Below are 21,017 nucleotides of genomic sequence, written 5' to 3'. Positions count from 1 at the left end.
GGTGAAGTAATGTGGAAAGCCATAACGTTACATATTAGATCTTGCACCGGATGACGTTAGCAACTGCTCAACATTAGCTGGCGAGCTAACGTGACTCTCTCGTGACTCCAGCCTTTCTGATGTTCATAAACACATAAACCTTTATTGTTGTTTTGTATCCTTACGTGGAGTTTATTTTGGAGTCTGTGTTGGAGCCTGTGTTGGAGCCTGTGTTGTGCTAGGAGGACTGCATTTCATTAGCTGCAGTGTTGACGCTGTAGTCGGAGAGAGGCTCGGGAGCATGCATGTAGCTACATCCCGACCCGGTGCCTTCACATTAAAAGCAGAACAGTGGCTTCCCTCCTTCACTTCTGTGCTGGAACAATGTTGTGTGGCAAGGTCCTTACCACTTTCTTTGTTTTCCATTTACAGAGCCAAGGCTGTGAAGGAAAACCATATTTTTTTCAAGGGACACACAAAATGGAGAGATAGCCAACCAAATATTTGCTGAAATTTAACAAAATGTATACTAGATTACAAACACTTACTATCCCTTCAATACAGAGTTGATGCTCTATTTAGTATTTATGGGGATTATGTCAAAATAAACTACAGTGAGTGTTCACAGTAATAAAGGAGCATGTCACCCAGTGCAGCAGTGTGGCTCAGTGAAGTTTTTAGAAAACAGTGGGGCTCTATGGCACAAAGGAATAAGATATGTGGGACTCTGGATACACACACACAATGCTAGTTAGTAGAATCTATTCATTGTTGGTTTTAGTCTTTTCGTGGGGTTGTTGAGAATAAGAAAAATGTACAATATCTGCAGCATTAGTCTGACTCTAGTCTGGTGACATTTACTACTACAGGTCCCAGAATTTAGATTGGAATGAAGTTAATTTGTTAATTTGTTGTGTAGCCATGCCTCAACCACACCTCCAATCACCTGTCAAGGCTGCGTATACCCATTCTATTCAGCCTGCTGCTCTTTTCTCAGATTGCTCGAAGCAAGACAGACGTGATCCATGCTCAACTGCATGATCACACAATCATGGATCCTCTCTTCGTCAGCAGTCTCCCTCTCACACAGGCCCTGGCTACTCTTCACGGCGCGGCGCCTTCACTTCCACAAACTGAGCCAAACATCAGAGACTGGACAGTTGCCCACCTTAAATGATTCCTTTTCACCGCAACGACAATGAAACAAGATTGCCTCGACTCTGAACTCTTCTGTCGCATCTTTGCAGCCAGTACAACCCTCTGCTGTGAGTTATGGGGAGCGCCCACTCACCCTCCCTCAGTATGCAGTGTGTGCGCTCCACTACCCCACTCGCATCCCTTTTTCTCACAAAACGCCCCAGCGTTTGTTTATCACCTGCCGCACCCCCATCTCCCATTGTCCCTAGACCCGCAGACAAACATATAAATTGACAATCAGGGTAAGCAAATTCTCTATCAGGGAGAGACGATGGTTAATCATTTCTGCATAATTTGCAATAATTTCAACCACCTGGGCTGCACTTCCAACTGCAGACTCAAGCTAGGGCTGTCGCCATAACCGCAAAATTGAAATACCGCGCTATTGGTCAAGCCTACCGCGGAGGATGGCAAGCACCACAACAACCGCAGTGTTCATACTTTGCACTTCAGTGCATGTTAAATTAATAAATTAGTGCTTCAAATGTTCCACAACCAGGACGGATAGCCATGGGCTGCACGTGACCTGACTTGGCCAAACTTGGAAGCTTTAAGTGTTTCCGTGTTTTGTGTTGTTGTACTGTTTATTTTAAAGGTTAGCTAACTTGGCGTTAGCATACTGTGCAGCTAATGTGGCTAGCAGCCTCAGCGATGTTGTGATCCTGAGGGACAGTTGAGAGAAACTGTAACTGTTACTTTATTGATAAAAAATGTGATAACACCGCATACCACGCTGTTGAGCCCCAACATATTACCGTGCGGGAAATCGATCCCATTCTCAAATCAGCACCTAGCTCCTTTGTAGACTGACACAAATCTCGGCTCAACACCAGTTCATCATCAGGGCAGCTCACTTCCCTGGCCAGCACAACAGAATTCAGACTCTTGGCCCCAGAATTGGATTTTCATCTTATCACTGTTTTTAACCATGTAATTCAACCTATCTAACGTATCAAAGGAACACATCCTCCACGGCCTTCTCCCAAGCACTCTCTCAGCAGCATACCCAACTGGCTGGAATCACTTCTTTCTGTGTTCTTGTCTGTACTCGTGTTCTTGTGAAATGTCATCTTTTGTGTCTCAAGTTCTGTCCCAATACACAAGTTTGCATTTTGACAAGAACGGTTAAAATTTCCAGAAGTGTTCTTGACACACCCATTTTACCGAGGATGCAGCGGTTGGTAACTTGTCTGAACTTTACGGCAAAGATATCCATTTTGGCATTCAAGCGAGGGGTGAAAAGAAGCTGAGAGAGAGGCCAACAACAGAACGTTTTTACTATTTTCGTACGTTATTTCATTACAAAATCCACTCAGAGAAGTTTTGAGGTGAGAAATCAAATGTGTAGATGTTGAATATGGCAGCTTTACTAAAACTGAGTGGGCAAATTGAAAATGTGCTGAAACGTTTTCAGAGTTCAGAAGCTCCGCAAGTGACAGTAAGGTTTTAACTTCAAGAATCAAGAGACATCTGCCTTGTGATGTATGGACAAATTATGATGTTCGGAAAAATCTGGTCTTGTTAAACTTTGAGAAAAATAAACAGAAATTGTATGAAAAGGGACTGTCATTGCTTTATTATTATCATTATTATTATTATATTAGACATTACATTGTTAAACCCGATTCTGAGCTTTTTGCTTTGGGTGTTAAAGCCTGGCTGTTATATTGGAGCACTGCAGGTGGTCTCCGTGCTGGAAGTATTGTGCAAGAACACATCGTCTCAAACTGTCAGCAAGTTTGTTCTTCCAAGAACACAAGTCCATTCTTTGCATTCATTGTTTTGAGAAACACCCTTTATGTCACCTTTCAGCTGTCATTTCCCTATCAGGACCTCATGTCCAACTGCTATTTTATCACATATCCCTATCCAGTCCAAATCTGTTACTCCACTATCCAGGCATACTTGGCAGGGATCAACTTCCTCATCAAACTAGTCTCTGGCCTCCATTGTCCTTCTATTCTTCATCCTCACGTTACCATGCAAACCCAGGCTTGCAGAAACTTTAACCAACTCAAACCAGCTTAATCTTTTGGGGGCTTGAAATAAGCTCGGGGGAAAACACTTCCGAGACGGAACCCCCACACTGAGTTTCCTCTGCCCGGTCTTCTGTAAACATGCATGAATAATTTCTTCTTTCTAGAGCTTTTTCGCTGGAAACAACACTGATAAGAGCAGTGAGAGTGAATCAAAACAGTAAAGCTGTGGGCTGTAAAATCAAAGTAATGAGATAAAAGACAATGAAATGCTTAATAGAACAGAGACTTAAATGTAAATGCTCCATACTTGTATAGCGCCTTTCTAGTCTTTTCAATCACTCAAAGCGCTTTTACACTACATCTGCATTCACCAGTCAAACGGAAACTAACATTCACACTCATTCATACAATTCGGGGTTCAGTATCTTGCCCAAGGACACTTCGACACGCAACTAGGGGGAGCCAGGGATTGAACCGCCCACCTTCCGATTAACAACCAACCCGCTCTACCTCCTGAGCCACAGCCACCCTTACTACAGAGTCGGGTGATAGTTCTGTGTCACAACAAGCAACAGTTTTGACATTACACATAATCATTTAATTCATTGTTCATATAAAAACATTGATTTTAGAGCAGCTTTAACAAATCCAACAACATATGTTGCCTTTATGATTATATAGTATTTCATTTGAGTCCAGGTCTGAGTTGAGACATAGTGTTGATTCAACCGCATGGTGACTGCATGAAGCTGTTGATGTGTTGGATTCTGTTTTATTGTACAGTTGTCCACCCCTGAACGTAGGAATTGTCGTTTAAACTCATTATTTTTCTGTACTTAGCACATCGTTTTATATTGATTAGTAGATATTGTGAGCTACATTTCTGACTGTATTATTTACCGGCTGTTGAGCAGACAACATGCACTCAAGGAAATGTAGGTCTTCATCAGCCCAAAAGTATTTGCCTGAACAGAAAAGCATTCACACAGCTTTGAGTGCACATATAACTGAGAGCTCTCTGTTGAATCAGACTTTACAGTTTTCAACTTAGTAGCATGTTATCACACAGACTCAAATCAAGTGGGTGGCATTAATACTGGGGGATAATTTAATACTTTACTAGCCTGTGACGTGGAACCAATTGAAATAGTACTTCATCAACTTTGTCAATTTGAGGTTTTCAGTGAAACGATGAATCCAACAGGATGTTTTTTGCACATCATCTCTTAATAGGACAAAGCTGGATCTTGGCCCCAGGTTTTCTGGGGCTCTTTTGAAGGCAGCTGAAGTAATGATTAGAAGGCAAAGTCCACATCTGAGATATATTTTCCAATACCAAAGCTGTTACTAGAACCAGATGGCCAAGACATTGGTCCGTTTGATACTTCCTGGTTTTTAACAAGCCTTTTTATTGAAAGAACGGTTTCATGTTTTGTTGTTTACGCATGTTGTACTGACATGATAGAGTTTAGCTCATAAAAGTATTTACTTTAAACATTAATCATCAAGTTAGTCCAAATCTATGTTTCTTGTGAAGCGAAAATATAAGCTGTCTCAATCAGTATTTTGGATTCTGTGCATATTTGCATGTTACTGTTAATAAATCAAATGAAATGGCATGGGAAAGTCATGCCTGTTCACTGTTCATCATATCCATCAGCACAGACTTTATTGAAACAAATCTTTTTAGTTTTACAGTTCATTACACAGTGCTGACTTTCCGTTATGAAAGAATTAGAGTTCACTATCAACATGAGCTGTTAATATCTCAGGATTAGCATTTACACACCACATACCGAAGCACCAACAGCCTGTGAAGCCACAATAACCCTGAATCAGAAGACACCCAGACAAGAATTTAGCATCATCAGAGATGTGGGGGGCAAGAAAAACATGCGTGCATGAGAGATCCTTCTGTGTGGAGATCTGGCAATGTGATGTTTTATCTTTCCAAAAAGCATGATATCGTTAGTTTGGCACAGCTAACAGAAAGTGCTTTCTGTTTGACATGATTGGTTGTTTTGGCAGTTCATATAATATTTTGTTTTAACAGCATCACACATTACGTGCAAAGACCAAAATTATGGTTTACAAGAAAGATAAGAGGTCCCACAGTCTCAGCAATACATCTTTAAGTTGCTAAATGTTTACAAGTAACTAACATGAATAGATCTGGCTCTTCACTCTTGTGTCATGTACACATAAAATAATTTGATAATTAGATGTGATATACAAGTATTCTGCAATGCAGAAAGGTGTCAAGATAACTGAAGTAGCTGTAGTGGGTTGACCAATAAATGATCCCACACTAGCTCTACTATATGTCATATGTTAGTTTGTGATTATTTGATTAAATATACATTTGTTTCAGGACATGTCATGTGCTATGTAAGCCTAAAATCAACTGAAATATTAAATGTTTTAAAAGTAAATCTTGACTGGGCTTTAATATACTTTAAGGGCACAATTTAGCTATCAAATTAGTAATAAATCAAATCACTGCAAAGTGCTGTTCCACAGCCTTAACCGTTTTGAACCCCAATGTTCTGGGGGATTGGGGTAGTTGTAGTTTGTTTGGTAATATAGCCTAACAGCTTTGGGAAGCTGTACTTATGGACAGCATTGCTTTGAGCTAAATGCTAATGTCAGTTTGCTAACATGTTCCCAGTGACAAAGTTAACATGCTGATGTTGGCAGGTATTACATGGCCTTTCCACTCTGAAACTTTTGGATGTGTAGATTTGCATGTTACTGTCTATGAAGTCATACAACCATGTTCATAATCTTTGTTAACTCCTGAAAGATAAAGTACAGCTGCTGCTGACGGGAATGTCACTAGTTTTTCTGGTATTTTGTCAAAAAGTTAAACACATTTTGATCAGTTTCACTGGACCAAAGTGGTGGACCGACCAACCAACCAACATTGCCATATCTAAATCCATGAAAGAAAACTAAATAATATAAGAGACATCATACAGTTTTCCATATTTATGTAAAATTTGTATGTACATGTTTTAGGCAGCAATGCACCGCTGTCAATCAAATTTGAAACAAAACAGTGCTAAAACGGACCAGCGACACAAAACAAGCCAGAACACAGGGTTGGCAATATTTGCACTTTGATAACTTTTGCACTTTTAAACATGTATAGACTTTTTCCATTACCGATGAATACTGATTACTGCAGTTAGACTGGATGTAGAGAGACAGAAAAGTTATAAAAATATTTAGACAAATGTCAGGTGACAACACACAAGAAATCTACATAGGCCTACATGCTATCTCATGATGCAGATTGGTGGTTATGAATCTTTTAAGAGATTTCAAGTCACAAAAAGAAACGTAACAATGAAGTGAAGAAAATACAAATTATTGGTAGGTCAGTTTGACAGAACAATCAGCTAACGGCAGCACTCTCTCATACTTCTGTCAATAACTTATTCAACAGGAACCCTACAGAGCTGTTCTGAAGCTACAGGGTAGCTTTTAAAGCTGGAAATACCTGCAACTGCCAATTACCTAGTCTAATCATTGATTATATGATTTATTATTATATGATCAGAATTAGAGAGATTTAAAAGAATAGATTTTTTTTCTAGCTGAGCATTAGATGAGAAGACTAACACCACCCTCATGTCCCTATGCTAAATATGATTAAGCTGGAGCAGATTGGTAGCCTACGTGAGCATAAAAACTGGAAGCAGAATCAGCTAGCCTTGCTCTGTCCAAAATAATTCCACCACCCAGCACCACTAAAGTTCACTAATTACACATTATATTTAATTTGTTTAATCTGTACAAAAACAAAATGTAAAAACAACAATTTATGGTTAGCTTGTTCTCCTACTTCTAATCTTCATGCTAGGCTAAGCTAACCTTATGCTAGGTCAAGCTTCTTATTAACTGTACAGACATGAGAGTGTCTCAGTCTTCTCATCTCAGGAATAAAGGAAAGATGTATTTCCCAAAATGTCTAACTAATCCTTTAATCAAAATCCACTGACCTGTTGAGTGAAAGAGTGAAAGAAAGTATCTACATACATATAATGGAAATGATTTCAGTGAGAAAGGGCTTTTACTACAATGTCCTTTTCTTAAGCCGAGGGAAAGAAGGACGTCAACACTTTTTTGTGGTGTCATCACTCACCACATTCAACTAAAACTTAATGGACATTTCAAAGTATATCTGTAAATATACAAAGATATATAGATATATAAACAGAAAGCAAAGTTTGGGTTTTTAATGCTTGTGCAAGTTCATATGTATGAGATGTGACCAAAGGAGGTTGGGGGTGGGGGGCTCATATTATTTGAAGACGTTCTCGAAAGCAGGACATTTGTAGGTCTTGAGCTTCTTGATGGCCTTTTTGAACTCTTTGCTGGACTTGTCCCACTTGTGGATGCCAGTGAGGAGGTACTGCTTATCCACCTTGCGGCCCATGATTAGATAGTGGTTTCCCAGGTTGTCGAGCTGCTGGCAGGGGCAGTCCGCGCCGTTCTTCAAGTACAACACCAGCGTCTTCAAGTCTTTCTTCTTCAGGTTCCCTTCTTTCAACATCTTCTTCCTCTTCTGCAGGATAACTTTGCGGTCCATGTTTTCTCGCTTCACCTCCTTGATCTTGGTCTTGAAAGCTGTCATTGGAGAAAAGGAGAAAAAAAATATTACCTCATGCTTAACGCTGGACAAACACTGATCTAATCACACTGCTGCCTCTCAAGAATGCTAGTTAGTATTTTATGTCTGTGGGGCGCTATCCACAGTACTGAAGCGGAGCGGATGAGATAGATAGAAAGACGGTCAGAACACATTATTTAGTTCAGTTTCTAACCCTGCTTGCTTTTTGTGGTTATAAATAGAACTTCCGAACTTAGTCCAGTCTTTCTCCATTCTAACAGCAGCCCACAGGCAGAAGGGAAACGACAGGGAAACGAAGAGAGAGAGAGAGATTCTGAGTGATTATTATGAATGCTCTAATTTTTAAAATAATACTTTGCAGTCTGGTTAAAAGCTGAGTCTTGCTTATGCTCTGTATAGGTGTTAAGAGATTGTCTGATACTAAATCCAGATACCAAGAGCCATGCATAGCATTAAAGACCAAACAAAGCCACTTAAATGTGTCTTTCTTAGATAGGGAAAAAACATGAGATCTGTCTAATGAAGTCCAGTGACCTTAATTTATAGTCTAAACCATCTTTTATCCAATGAAAGTAATGTATCTCTTGTCAGGATTAGCAGTTGCTTGAAAATGTTTAATCAGATTTGTCTTGCAACAGAGAATTGTTGCACACCTTCGTTTTTGGCTTTTACCTCCCTCTGAATCTCAGCCTGTTTTTCAGATTGACCATAATACTCCTGATCATTCACAAAACTCTATTTAACCTTCTAATCTCTCTGTTTCCTCCAGTTCCCTGTCTGAAACGGAGCACGAGTCAGACTTTGGTGGTCCAAAGCGCCATATGCCTCCACGCATTACGCCCTCTGATATGTTCCGCTGACATATAGTGATGTGTGTGCGGCACGGACGACCTTGTGACACGCTAACGTGCGAGAAACCCTCCCCCAGCAGCATGCTATGTCTAATCTAACTGACGGAGCTGGTGTCGGAGATAAAGTCTTGTGACCTACAGTGCAGGAAACAGCCTGATTGAGCATGAATCATTTTCACACTCCAGCAAAGGTCTGGACTGATAAAACTAAATCGAGCTTAACATAAAAACCAGAATAGGCATTTTAAGAAACTCCCAAACGTTTCATCTCCTCCTTTGCGCCCGTATCTCCTATTGCTAATTAAAGTGTTAAAAAAGAGCCGCCCTGTTTTTCCCAGTATTAAGAGTGCACATGGAAGGGATTAAGACTTTTATCCTCTGTCTCTAGTCTCTCAAACAGTCTCTATGAGGAGGCTTAGTGTTCAGTGAAATCAAAATGGTCAGTATTCATAATTACTGAGTCATAAAAGAGAAAGCCTGGCCCACCCCTGAAAGGACTTCATTTTGATAAATCCTCCATCCTCGGTAATCCTTTGACGCTATGAACTTTCTTTGCACCTCGTGTTGTTAGAGGGCTTAATCTCTTCAGCAACAGCGTACATTAAGAAGTTAACATTAAATAATTGAACTGTGTGGTTGTAAACAATGCTGCCCTTTGCTTATGGCTGGTGAAACTGTCCCTGCATCCACACACGTATGTGCCATGGGGGGAGGGCGGGTGTTTAAACAACTGTTTTCACTTTAACATGAAAATCCATCCAGCAGGGGGTCTTCATTGGTGTCAAACATGAAGTGTAAAGCTCACTCACACAGCAAGCTGGATTTCTTCCTGCACCGGTGGGACCAAAACAAAGCTATCGTGCTGAGAGAATGAAGGGATTTGATTGAATGAGCCAAGAACTCAAACATTCAAGTTAGAGCTGCGCGATACGACTGAAATCGCTTTAAGGATATTAAGAAAAATAATTCTCCTGTATCCATCCAAGATGATAAAGTGATTTTGAGACACATTATTTGTGCTACTTTCTAATTCCACTCTCCAGCAATACATTTTTTTTACTTCACTATATTTATGTGACGGCTAATACAGAATTTCATTCTACCTACAGTACGTTTGACCCGCCTGCTATGTGAACACAAGTTTTGAGGAAATCAACCAAAAGGTGATTTTCTTACTCTGACTGTTTAATATATTACATTTCACAACAAAAATTATTAGACTATCAGGTTGTAATATAGAGTATAAAGTACTTATACAACATTACAACATTAAAATGCTGCTTACACGTATATAATATTCTGAAAAGAGCCTTTCACTTTTGAAACTTACTTAAGTACATTTTGCGTAATATAATACTTCTGTACTTAACCTGGAGGTCATAATCCACCATAAGGGTGCTGAAGTTGGAAAATAGTGTTTATTTTCACAGTTTCTAATCTTTGCCTTATTTCTAATGAATTATTGAATAACTTAATGAATAACTTTGACCTCTTCAGGTCTCTGAAAATAAAATAAAGGGAAAAGGTTTTGATTTCACTGATTACAACCAACAGACATGCAACCAGTAATTGGCAGTCAGTGGAAGAATTGCTTTGTTTTAAGGAATGACCAGAAAACAAAGTTGGAAACCACCGATGCCGTGAGCTGTGTTCCACTGTTATGCTTTACATCAAAAAATAAAAAAACAACTCCACACAAGTGAAACAAAATCCTCAGAAACTAATTTGACTATGTTTTGATTACAATTTGCTTACAACCCATTAATGTGCAAATCAGAATTTTTGTGTCTTTACATGTCTATTTTTAACGTTTACAATTTTTAATTCTAGATTTAGATATTTATGTTACATTAACTGGACTGTAACTGAAAAGTCATTTTAGTGGTTTTTTTCTATTCTATTCTGGTCCCTGACCCCTGACCTGATTTCCTCTTGCCGGTTCAGAGGCACAGAGGGGACCTCCAGCTCCCAGGGTGTCATAAACCCTGCAGGAGGGTGTGTACTGCTCCCCATTGGCAATAATGGATACACAACTGATCCGATAAGCTGAAGTGATCAGTCCTCCAGCGCAGGGCTGCCCTGTTGTTTACTGCATCAGCAAAGGGAAGGAGCAATTTGGCAATGACAACAAAGTGATCTGTCCAAGGCAGAGGAGAGATTTAATTGAAGGGTGTTTTTTAGGGACAATGAGGTACCATAAAACCTTAAACACAGAGATAAATTGTGGTGGGAACAAAGTGTTGAGTGGGATGAGCTGTAAATCTGTTACCAGCTGAGTGCTGCAAATAGGATGTGTGTGTATATGTGTGTGTGTGTGTGTGTGTGTGTGTGTGTGTGTGTGTGTGTTAGGAGGTTCACTAGGATTTTAGAGAAATCAGGGAATGTCAGTCCTAAAACCTAAAATTAAGAGTAAAATAAACTAAAAGTTCTGGACTGAGAACCTGTTATTTATTACTGTAACTTTGATGTATTTGGTTGAAAACGCACATTTAACTTACAAGAATCTTTCCTCCTCTGCCAGAACAACTTCACATCCAAGCGCCTCCAGTCAAAAGCTATCTTGCCGCAGTATTCTCTGCTTTTCTCAGGATCAAACATGGAAGCATGGAAAAGTCAAATGGAATTGAGCAACTGATGGGAAGAAATTATTCAGGGCGACAGCAACGCTATGATTACAAAAAACGACTTCACACTTAACTTTTACCTCAGCTGAGAACAAACCTTTCGCAACTTCCAGTAAGTGAGGTTTTCAGTGGACAAAAATGTGAATTCATTGCCAAGGTGGGGATATTTTACACATGATTGGTCGGTGCAGATTAATAAAGACTTCAGTGCAAGTCACTGATTCATTCCTCAAGCCTCTTCATGGTTTTCCATCCCCCGTGTTCTGTGGAGCAGAGCATGACATCTATCTACCATATCTATTCATATCTACAGGCTTGTCTGCTACCTTTCGTGTTCGTCCACTTTCAGTCAAGTCAAAACCAGCAGAATGCAATCAGTATGATGGGCTTATCTTTCGTTGGTGGGTTAAAACACAACTTGGGATTTTTCCCTATCTGCATATTTTCTTTTTCCTCAAGACAAGACATTAACTCATGTTTGGCTTCAGCTGCTTCAGATATATTTATAGTAGCATTTTTCTCCTCAGACCAAAACTGAATTCCATTGGCCTACTGGGAAAAGCAACAAACAAATCTTTAGCCTCGCTGGTGATAAAACCAGCGATGCTATCTCTTGTCAGGCTATGCATTAGTTGTTTACCCGCTAGAATCAACCCAGATGCCACACTGACTCACAACGACATTTGTTGCATTCCAAAGGAGGTTGGTCTCTTTTGGGTCCAGACCTGCAACATAAGCAGCACAGTCTCATCCTCAGCCTGATACTAAATCTGTCTGTGTATCCTCACATGTCAGCTGGTTAGGGGGCTTATGACAAGTAAGCAAAACAACATCTGTCTTCATCCGAGATGAAACAAGCCAATAATGTGCCACTCTCCTCTTGGCAAACCAGGACGCAGACTGAAAAAGGCGAGTCCCATCACCGCAGCATAAACAACAAGGCAATTCGTTAAACAAATGTAACTTAAAACTTTTCCTGAGAACTGGAAGAAAGTCTGTTTCCAATGTGCATCCAGTCTATGTTTGCTCGGCATGGCACCTGGAATTCAAGCTGCCACAAGTTTTGGTCGAGCCAGCGGATAAAACATGAAAGCGTAACATCTTGCATCTTGTGTGCATCATGCACATATTATTCCTGGAAGTTCTCATAACTGCAAATCAGTTGAGGTTTGTTTTTTTAATTAAACTCAAAACTTCCAATGTCTTCTTAAAGTGCAAGGCTCGTATTGGGTACCTCGTGCATAATTTCCATTGCTAAATCAAGTGCCCCATCAGCTAAAGATATTCCTTCTTTCCTGGATTGTTAAGGTTGTTTTCGGTCTGGTTTCTAGTCCAGATGCTCTAACAAAGTTAATGTGTCACCGGCTGTAACATGCATTTTCATGAAAGGTGATCCATCTCAAAAAATGTCAAAATATTCCCTGACTTGTACAGAAATGTTCTCTAATTCCCTAACTTTCCCTTTTGGCTATATGCCTCCTCAGATTTGATCATTTTCCAAAAATTCTACAACCACCGGCAACCTAAGAACATGTGGCCATGAAATCTGTTCAAAATGTGATTGTGCGGTTGTTCATTTGAAAATGGAGCTGTTGAAACATAGACTTTAAACCTGGGCAGCGGAAACGGAATTTTATCACCTTCAACTCGATATGGTGAAACTGTTGTCAAACAGTTATATATGATACAAGTTAATTTCACAATTTGGGACAAAACATATTCCACTCGGTGAACTAAATACTTTTTGATTTAAAACCTCAAAACAATGTTTTGAAAACATTAGATGTTTAAAAGAAAGAACGTATCTGCCTTAGAATTAAATTATTTACAATACAACACACAATATGTTATAATCAATTCAAATGCAGCCCATGTAGCTTGAAGGGTAACTTCGGTACTTTTCAACCTGGACCCTATTTTCCATGTTTTTGGGTGTATGTGACTAAATGGGACAAAATGTTTAGAAATTGGTCCACTATTGAGCGAGCCTGCTGCAGTCAGCAGCAGGGCTGTAACGCAATCCTTGCGGGCAATTGCGCCACGTCAAAGTACGTCCACTAAAGTGCTTGTTTTTGCCACTGACAGGCTAAGATTGTTATTGTAAGAGTCTGACAACGTTGTGGAAAGGATCCCTACAGAGAGAGACTTTTTTTTTAAAGGCTCAGGTCCTTTTTGTTTAACCAGAAACAGTTACTAGGCCTATATGGCTCTCGCCAAAGCCACCAGACACCATTGATGAAAGAAGTTATTTTGATCTGATATAGCGACTGTTTCTAGTTAAACAAAAAGGATCTTACTCTTTTTCAAAAAGTCTCTCTCATCATCTCTGTAGGGATAATTTGCATAATGTTTTGAGACACTTATTATATAATAACAATCTAAGGAAGCCGGGGGCAAAAACAAGCACTTTAGTGGATGTACACTTACAAGGGGCTCAATACTGGACCAATTTCAAAAAATGTTGTCCCAATTATCCAAGGAAGGTTAAAATTGTTGTCCCAGTTAGTCACATAAGCAATTAGGTTAGGTTAAACAATAGTGTCCAGGTTGAAAAATAATGAAGGTACCTTTTAATCCAACACTACATTGTACAGCCAACGGCTTTACTAGTCGTCAAGATTTTGCTGTTCAGCTCACTACTTCTCAGATAGTTTGGTGTTAAGATTATTTGTTTAGCGCAGCTCGATGGTTTTTTCAGTTTGGCAGTAAAAAAGATGACAACAACAGCCTGCCCTACTACAGGTTGGTCTTTATTTGTCTATGTCAGTCCATATTACGCATTTTCCCAGATGATTATTAAAAAACACTTGAAACAAAGGGTGTCAAATCTTAGCAGAATTACGTGTATGTACATAAGTAGAGTTTATCATCTACTGACCTCATTCACCAAGACAGGTTTAGGGTCGTATATACACCAGGATTTTAAAATATATATATTTGAAATAGATGTTATTAAAGAAAAACAAATACATAGTTCATCATTAACTACTTCCCCCATGTGCAGAAGGTATTCTGCAACAACAGTCTGTCCAGACTGCAGAACAAACATCCCACTTTACTACTGCGAAGACCTGCCACATAAAAACTTTAATGACCCCAATTCATTAGTCACAGAACATCATCCTCTACCAAACCAGGCAGCCTTGGTACATCTGACCAAGAGACAAACCATCACATGTAACTTAAATAAAAACTGAGAGTGTCATTTATATAATCAAGAAAGTTGCTGTCAAGTTCTATAGAATTCACTGGGGTAGAAATGGCCACGTAAGATCAGATACAGGGTGCTCTTGTGGGGGGGGGGGAATGCAGTTCAAGAATTTATGGAGCGTTTTAAAGCTTGAAGATGGAAGATAAAATTGATGCAATCTCATGTTGCTCTTCTGATTTCATGGAGTGCTGTTATACATGTCAGGGAGTATCACAGCGGCGTGTTTCGTGATTTGCATGTTGTGTCGGCGCAGCGGGTGTTGGGAAGACACTTACCGAACTCGCTGGCACACATGTGCTCCAGTATGGCGTCTGTTTTCATTTCATTGTCACATGGAGGGCAGATGAGGGAGTGACCTGTGGATAAAAGAAGGTGATATAATGATACCAGCAATGAATCATTCGCATGGCTTTACCAGTGTGGGATGTGGTTAAAAGAGAAAGTCTTTTTTCATTTAAAATGAAGGGGAGTTAAACTTAATTCTTAAACGATTCAACACACTGCCCTTACGGTCATATTTTAAATGATTTATCCTGCAAATCTCTTCACACACCTAACTCTCTCTGTATGCAGAGATCATTTCTAGTGTCTGGTGTCAATTGGCTGGTGTCTTAGGCTTCGTACGCTCTGATGACCTGACCTCAGTGTGGAATGTCTTCAGCTTTTATAGCCAGCTGTAACTAAGAGCTGCAGTAAACACTCTACCTCACTGTCTGCTGCATTTACACAGTTTTCAAAAAGGACCTTTCCATAATTCTCAACAATGATATATACACCCTCATATGTAATAAAAAAATAAAAAATAAAAATAAAAAAAAGGTAATAGAAATGAAGAATAAATGGTAATGATCTACAATCCAAGCTCAAAGAAATGCTCTCTGACATTCCAAAAAAAAGGTTATAATAGCCGATTCAAAGACAAAAACCCAACTGAGGACAAAGAGCCAAAATGTGTTTTTGCCAAAAAGTAATTCAGTCTAGAGGCCTATCTGTGAATATTTTACCAACACAATTTTTAAATTTTTTCTAATACCACAAATGATCGCTCCATGCCAAACAGCTGAGTTTACTTTCCAAATAAACTTGGACCTGCAATGCGATCGCAGTGTCCTGCAGCATTTAATTCAAGCCCAATGCATTTCAATGTCACAGTGTGGATCTGGATCGATTGAGCACAGTGGTAAGAAAACGGAAAACAAATAGTTTTCTTTCTGTTGCCAGTTGTCCATTACATGTGTTTAACGAAAGCTTGTGAAAGTAACACCCAGGTGTAAAGAGCTTGTGAAAACAGACACTGTTTACAGAGTCAAGGGGTCCCTTTGCCTATTTGAGCTTAGTTCTCCTTTAAATCAATTATCACCAGCCTGTGTTCAGCAGTGGCGTGGTAAGGCCTGTTAGCTGGCCTCCATTAACAATCATTAAGGAGAGCGGATGAGAAGATTAGCCTGCTTTTGTTTGTCTTTTTCTACCTCAAGATCAGATTTAACCACTTTCCCTGGAGAATACTGATGGCAGATATTCAGTGGTACTCCGAGTTCGGCTGTAACAGGCCTGGCTTTGTGTCCTGCGAGAGAATGGCAGCTTTATTTATCACCAGCGCTGACAACAAATGATAACAGGTGACGTCTGGAGAGCATGGAGCTCTGTGTGGTCCCCCTTACCCAAAAAAGGGAGTCTTTTACAGAAAAACGGGCCTCCGTTCAAACCACCATGTCAGTCAGTAACAGCCACCCCCTCTATACACATACACACGGGACATGTTCATTCTACAGATACAGTGAGCACTGTGTAATTGCTGGAAGATCCACAGTTCCCCCATTTATGGCCAACGTGTTCAGTAAAAATGTCTTCAAGTGGTGTATTTACAGCTTAAGACTGAAATATAAGTAAGTTGATGATGGAAATTCCCCTCTGACTGTTGAGGTGGTCGTGCTTTCCCTTCCCTGGCATACACCTCACCTTGGTGACTGGCAGGGAGCTTCAAACTGAAACTATTCCAAATCAGCCCGAGCTTTATCTTCCTAGACTTGTTGCTTTTGTGCATTTTTCAGGGTTTCTCTGGTGTTTGTGAGCTTGGCCCACTGGGTATGTGCTGGAAGATGTTTTTTATGGACTACGTTATTTCATCCCCCCTTCACAGACGCTGCATGAGGTGTCTGACTCTGTTTCTTACCAACATACACACACACACAGTCCCAACAGGTTTGGGGAATCTGCAGCCAATGAGCCATTAGTGATAGATGATAAGCAGGAGTGGGGGGGGGGGGGTTTCCTTTGGAGCTTAGTTTAGAAACGGCTGGCCTCACTCACTTCCAGACTGTATTTTAACACACATTGTTTGGACAGTATGCTTTCCAAATTATGTCTTCAAACTTCCATTTTTGTCATATTTAATTATTCTGTCTGTGATGGCACGCCACGGTAGAAAATGGGAATTAATAAATGCAGGTATTCACTTTTCGGTGCTGGACTTCCTCCCAGCATTGTCCTCGAGTTCAACAAACACCTTGAAATAAATGACTACCATCTGTTAAAGGCTTTTTCAATATTACAACATCACTCCTAGTCAACAGCAAGCAACTTCACGTTCACATCGAAGCCAGAGTTTAAGCAGCAGGTTATAGATTGAAAAGAAAATGTAACCACATCAGACTTTCTCTTGCGAGGAGGAGGTGGGTTGACATTGTTAAAAAGGGATCAAATCCAGGGTTTCACGGCTGATTCCACCCAAAAGGTTGTATTTGGTGTGTTTGCGTTGGGATTTGCATCAGCATGCGCACCTTCCCCCCTGAAACAACATTACCAAGCCCATTTCACAGCACGGGTGTCGACTTCCACACAGTGGCAAAAGCGGCGGCTGTTTGTTTTCTCAGTCAGGTAGTTAATCTGAGTTGGATAGTTAATGCTTGCTTATGTTAGCAAATGGCTGCATTACAGCCAACTGACAGAAAATGAATTGCTAACAATTTTCAACAACTCATTAATCATTTGAATCGTTGATCAAGCAAAATAAATTTCCAGCTTCTATGTAAGAATGAGCTGTTTCTCTGTTTTTGTATCTCGTGAACTGAAAATCATTTAATACTGGCCCGTCTGTCAGACAAAACAAGCAAGTTCAAGATGTCAGATGCTCTGGCCAGGGGACACTGAGGTCATGTCCTCTGTATTTGTCTGGGCATTTGGGGGTTTTAGCAACCTGGGGGGAGTTTATGTTCCAAAATTAAAGTTATACATGGTAATTATTCTACAGTAGCTATACAGTATTAAATTGACTACCTTCAGGCCACTTTAAAACCGCTTTTAGACAGAAAGCTTTTTTACAGAAAATATATACACTTAATTGAAAAAAAACCCTCATTGGTGTGAGATGAGAAGATGTTGCAGCTGGTCAAAATGTTGATGCTGAGGATGTTGGGGGATGTGTCAGAGGGCTCATGACCACAGTATTTCTAAAATTCTGGTTATTGCTTTGGGCTGTGGCAACCTGTGATGGTTATTTCTCACTATTTTCTGGGTTTTTAAAAGCCTAAAGAGAATCAACGCATTTAAACAAAGTCTGGTAAACTGCAGATGAATCTTGAAAAAAACTCACAAAAAAACAAAAACGTAATTGCAGTCATACACCTGCATGAGTAAGGTTACCACCACTTTTACGTGGTGTAAGACACAGAAGAAAGAGCCTGGCCAGAAGGCATCTCCCCTCTCCATCAACTACCACAGGCATTAAACCCACGATGTCCCTGTGGAGCAGCTCAGTGGTTTTACTTCGCAACCACATTTAAATAATAAGTTACTGTAAAATAGTATGCACGCTAAGGTCTTGATAGTTTCGAATAAAGTGATAATAAATAGTTGAAATGGAATTCATCAGTGAAACAGACCAGGCAAGAGGGAATTACCTGTCGTCCGGGTAGCCTCGGTCGTATTGGGCTGCGACATGGCGATGCACACATCCTCTTCGGGAAACTTGTCACAGGTGAGCATGTCCGGCCAGGGGAAGCCAAACGCCCCCATGATGGGGGAGCAGCCGTCCCGCACGGCCTCGCACAGCCAGCGGCAGGGGAAGATGTGTCTGTCCAGGCACACGGGCGCAAAGAGCGAGCAGAGGAAGACCTGCGTGCCCGGGTGGCAGTTCTTGTGCAACAGGGGCACCCAGCTGCTGGCCTGCTGCTTCACCTCGGCCATGGTCTCGTGTTCCAACAGGTTGGGAAGTAGCATCCGGGTGTAACCCACAGTGTGACAGAGCCGCAGGTCTTCCGGGATGTCCACACACTGGGGAGGCTTGCCGTAGGGTGGGTTCCAGCCGACATCCTCATATTCTGACGCTCTGCATGCTAACATGAGCGCCACTGTCACAGCCAGCCGGATCCCTCCCCAGAGCGATTCCGAAGCAGACCTCATGTTTTCTTTTTGCAACAAGTGAATGCAATTCGGTACGGTTCTGACAAGCGACTAAAGGTTCACTTCATGAAAAAAAATGCAGAGTAATAACAAGAAACAAATGTGCAATAGGCTGCGGCTCTGCTGATCGACGTGCGTAAAACGTGTTGAGTTTCTGGTTTGGGTAAAGTCCACGAGCAGTCTCCTCTGGCTGCAGCTCCGCCGCGCTCCTCTGATGCGTCTGGCTCCTGCAAGAGTTTGGGGAGGTAAAGCGCTCTGCCTGTGCGGAGCTTAGAAACAAGAGGAGGTTGTAAAGTGCGCTCCGGCCAATCGGAGTGCGTCTGCGCCTTTTGGCACTCTGCTGTCAGTCAAAAAGCTTAATTACCCAGTGTGTAAAAACGCTCCAGGAGGCTCCCAATACCCCTCCTTTTACTCCCCCGCTTAGGCTATACTTTGTCCTAACAAAATACTGAATAATAAAAAAACCCATAGAATGGCAAATAATCTAAACCTGGGAGTTGATCTAATGTATGAGTCCATATGCAAGTTGTGCAGAATACAAGTGGATTATGGAGGTCTTCTTGGGTTTGCTTTCCTTCCAGTTCCCAAAGTATGGTGCAAGGAACCTCATGTGTCCCCGAGGATAGGGAAGGAAGTTCCTTCCAGTAAAGTGAGGATATCCTCATTAATCAAATTAACCAGAAATATCCCAGCAAAAGAATGCTCAGGAGGATGACCCCAGTTTGTGTTTCTCATGTGTTACATTGGTCACAGAACTAAGCATCCATTTTACTGAAAATAAATACCCGGCAATGTTTGAAAAACCCAGAAGGTTGTTAAACAAAACCTACTGCTGTTCTGAAGAAATTACAGATTCCCCAAATACTTTTCTAACCAGCTGGATGAGAGAATGCAAATCTTCTGCACCATCAAAAGGAATTTTAACCTTGCAACTGTTCAATTATTTTTTGAAAATTGTATTATTAATAAAATTTCCATATATAATTTCCAACTGTACAGTCCCAAAGTTAAAAATCCTTTTTGTACAACACATGCATTCTTCAGAATGTAAACTAACATCAATAGACTAATATAAATGATAGTAGTTTTTTTTTTAAATAGCAGTTCACATTGTACAAATCAAAAAGGACATATGTTATTTCCAGCTACCATTTTTGTTTGATTTAGAAAAAAGAGGGAAAACTTTGGAAACACTTGCTAACATGCAGAAGAGATGGTTTGTCTTTGAGGATCTGGACATACCTGCAGAACTGTAGTAAGTTTTGTCTTTCTTCTGGAATTTTTTAAAGACTGCATGATATTTAAATTAGAGAGTCCAATGCTTAGCTCTGTGATTCAAATCTGAGAGGCACAATCTATCACTGCAAGATTATTTAGAAGATCAAGTTGCTGTGATCAAAGTTGTAACTTAAGTGCAGAGCCGAGTCATATCTGACAATAAACAGTTGTCTTGAGGAGTTCTAGTGGATATTATCTTACCATATAGGGGTTGGTGATCTAATACATCTGTGCTTGTGCTTACTGCACATGCAAACGTTGGGGAAGTGCTTCTTTATCCAACCTAATTACACACTACAGGCTGAAGTCAATTTGCTGAGCCCCGAGTGTCCATCTCCTCCCAGCTTTGCCCCGTTTTCTGATAAGACTGAAGGTGTGAAATCCCTCTATTTAAATGTAGGCCAATTTGCATTCCATTGTGTTGGTAACAGTTCTTGCAGAGATAACAGAAAAAACAAAGCCTTTAATTTGATTTTAAGTGTGGATGCAGAAAACACAGACCTTTCAGAGTAATAGCTTTGTTGAACTTATTCATCAAATCAATGTGTTTTACAGCTGTCTTCTCCGCAGAGGACACGGCTCACCTAGAGATTTTCTTCTTCTTTCACCTCTTGAACCGAGGCCAGGAGAAAACATTCAGCGACAGCATGCATAATGTTAAATGTATTATGCAGTGTAGCCGGATGGTGACAGATGGCACGGTGAACAGAAATGCTGGGTGCCAAAGTTGAAATGAAAAATACCGGTGTCAAAAAATAGCTGTAAATCACATCAGAACCAAGGCCACATGAAATGTGAAAAAATAATACATGGAGATCACTCAGTTATTATCCATTAGCAAAGACCTCTGCCAAGCAATCT

General features: G+C 40.4%; 1 protein-coding gene across 1 annotated transcript; it reads right to left on the bottom strand.

The window, feature by feature from the left end:
- Positions 1-4,807: 4,807 nt before the first annotated feature.
- sfrp1a (secreted frizzled-related protein 1a) lies at positions 4,808-19,152 on the bottom strand. Its single transcript, XM_038704043.1, has 3 exons — positions 18,377-19,152; positions 14,753-14,833; positions 4,808-7,787 (listed from the first exon to the last, which is right to left on the bottom strand). Exons 1-3 carry the CDS (start codon positions 18,876-18,878, stop codon positions 7,462-7,464), a joined length of 909 nt encoding a protein of 302 aa, XP_038559971.1. The 5' UTR covers positions 18,879-19,152; the 3' UTR covers positions 4,808-7,461.
- Positions 19,153-21,017: the final 1,865 nt, after the last annotated feature.

This window comes from Micropterus salmoides, unplaced genomic scaffold, assembly GCF_014851395.1.
Source record: "Micropterus salmoides isolate LMB-PRFRI ecotype aquatic unplaced genomic scaffold, ASM1485139v1 Ms_hic_scaffold_7, whole genome shotgun sequence".
Lineage (NCBI taxonomy): Eukaryota > Metazoa > Chordata > Actinopteri > Centrarchiformes > Centrarchidae > Micropterus > Micropterus salmoides.
This window is presented reverse-complemented; position numbering and strand designations above follow the sequence as displayed.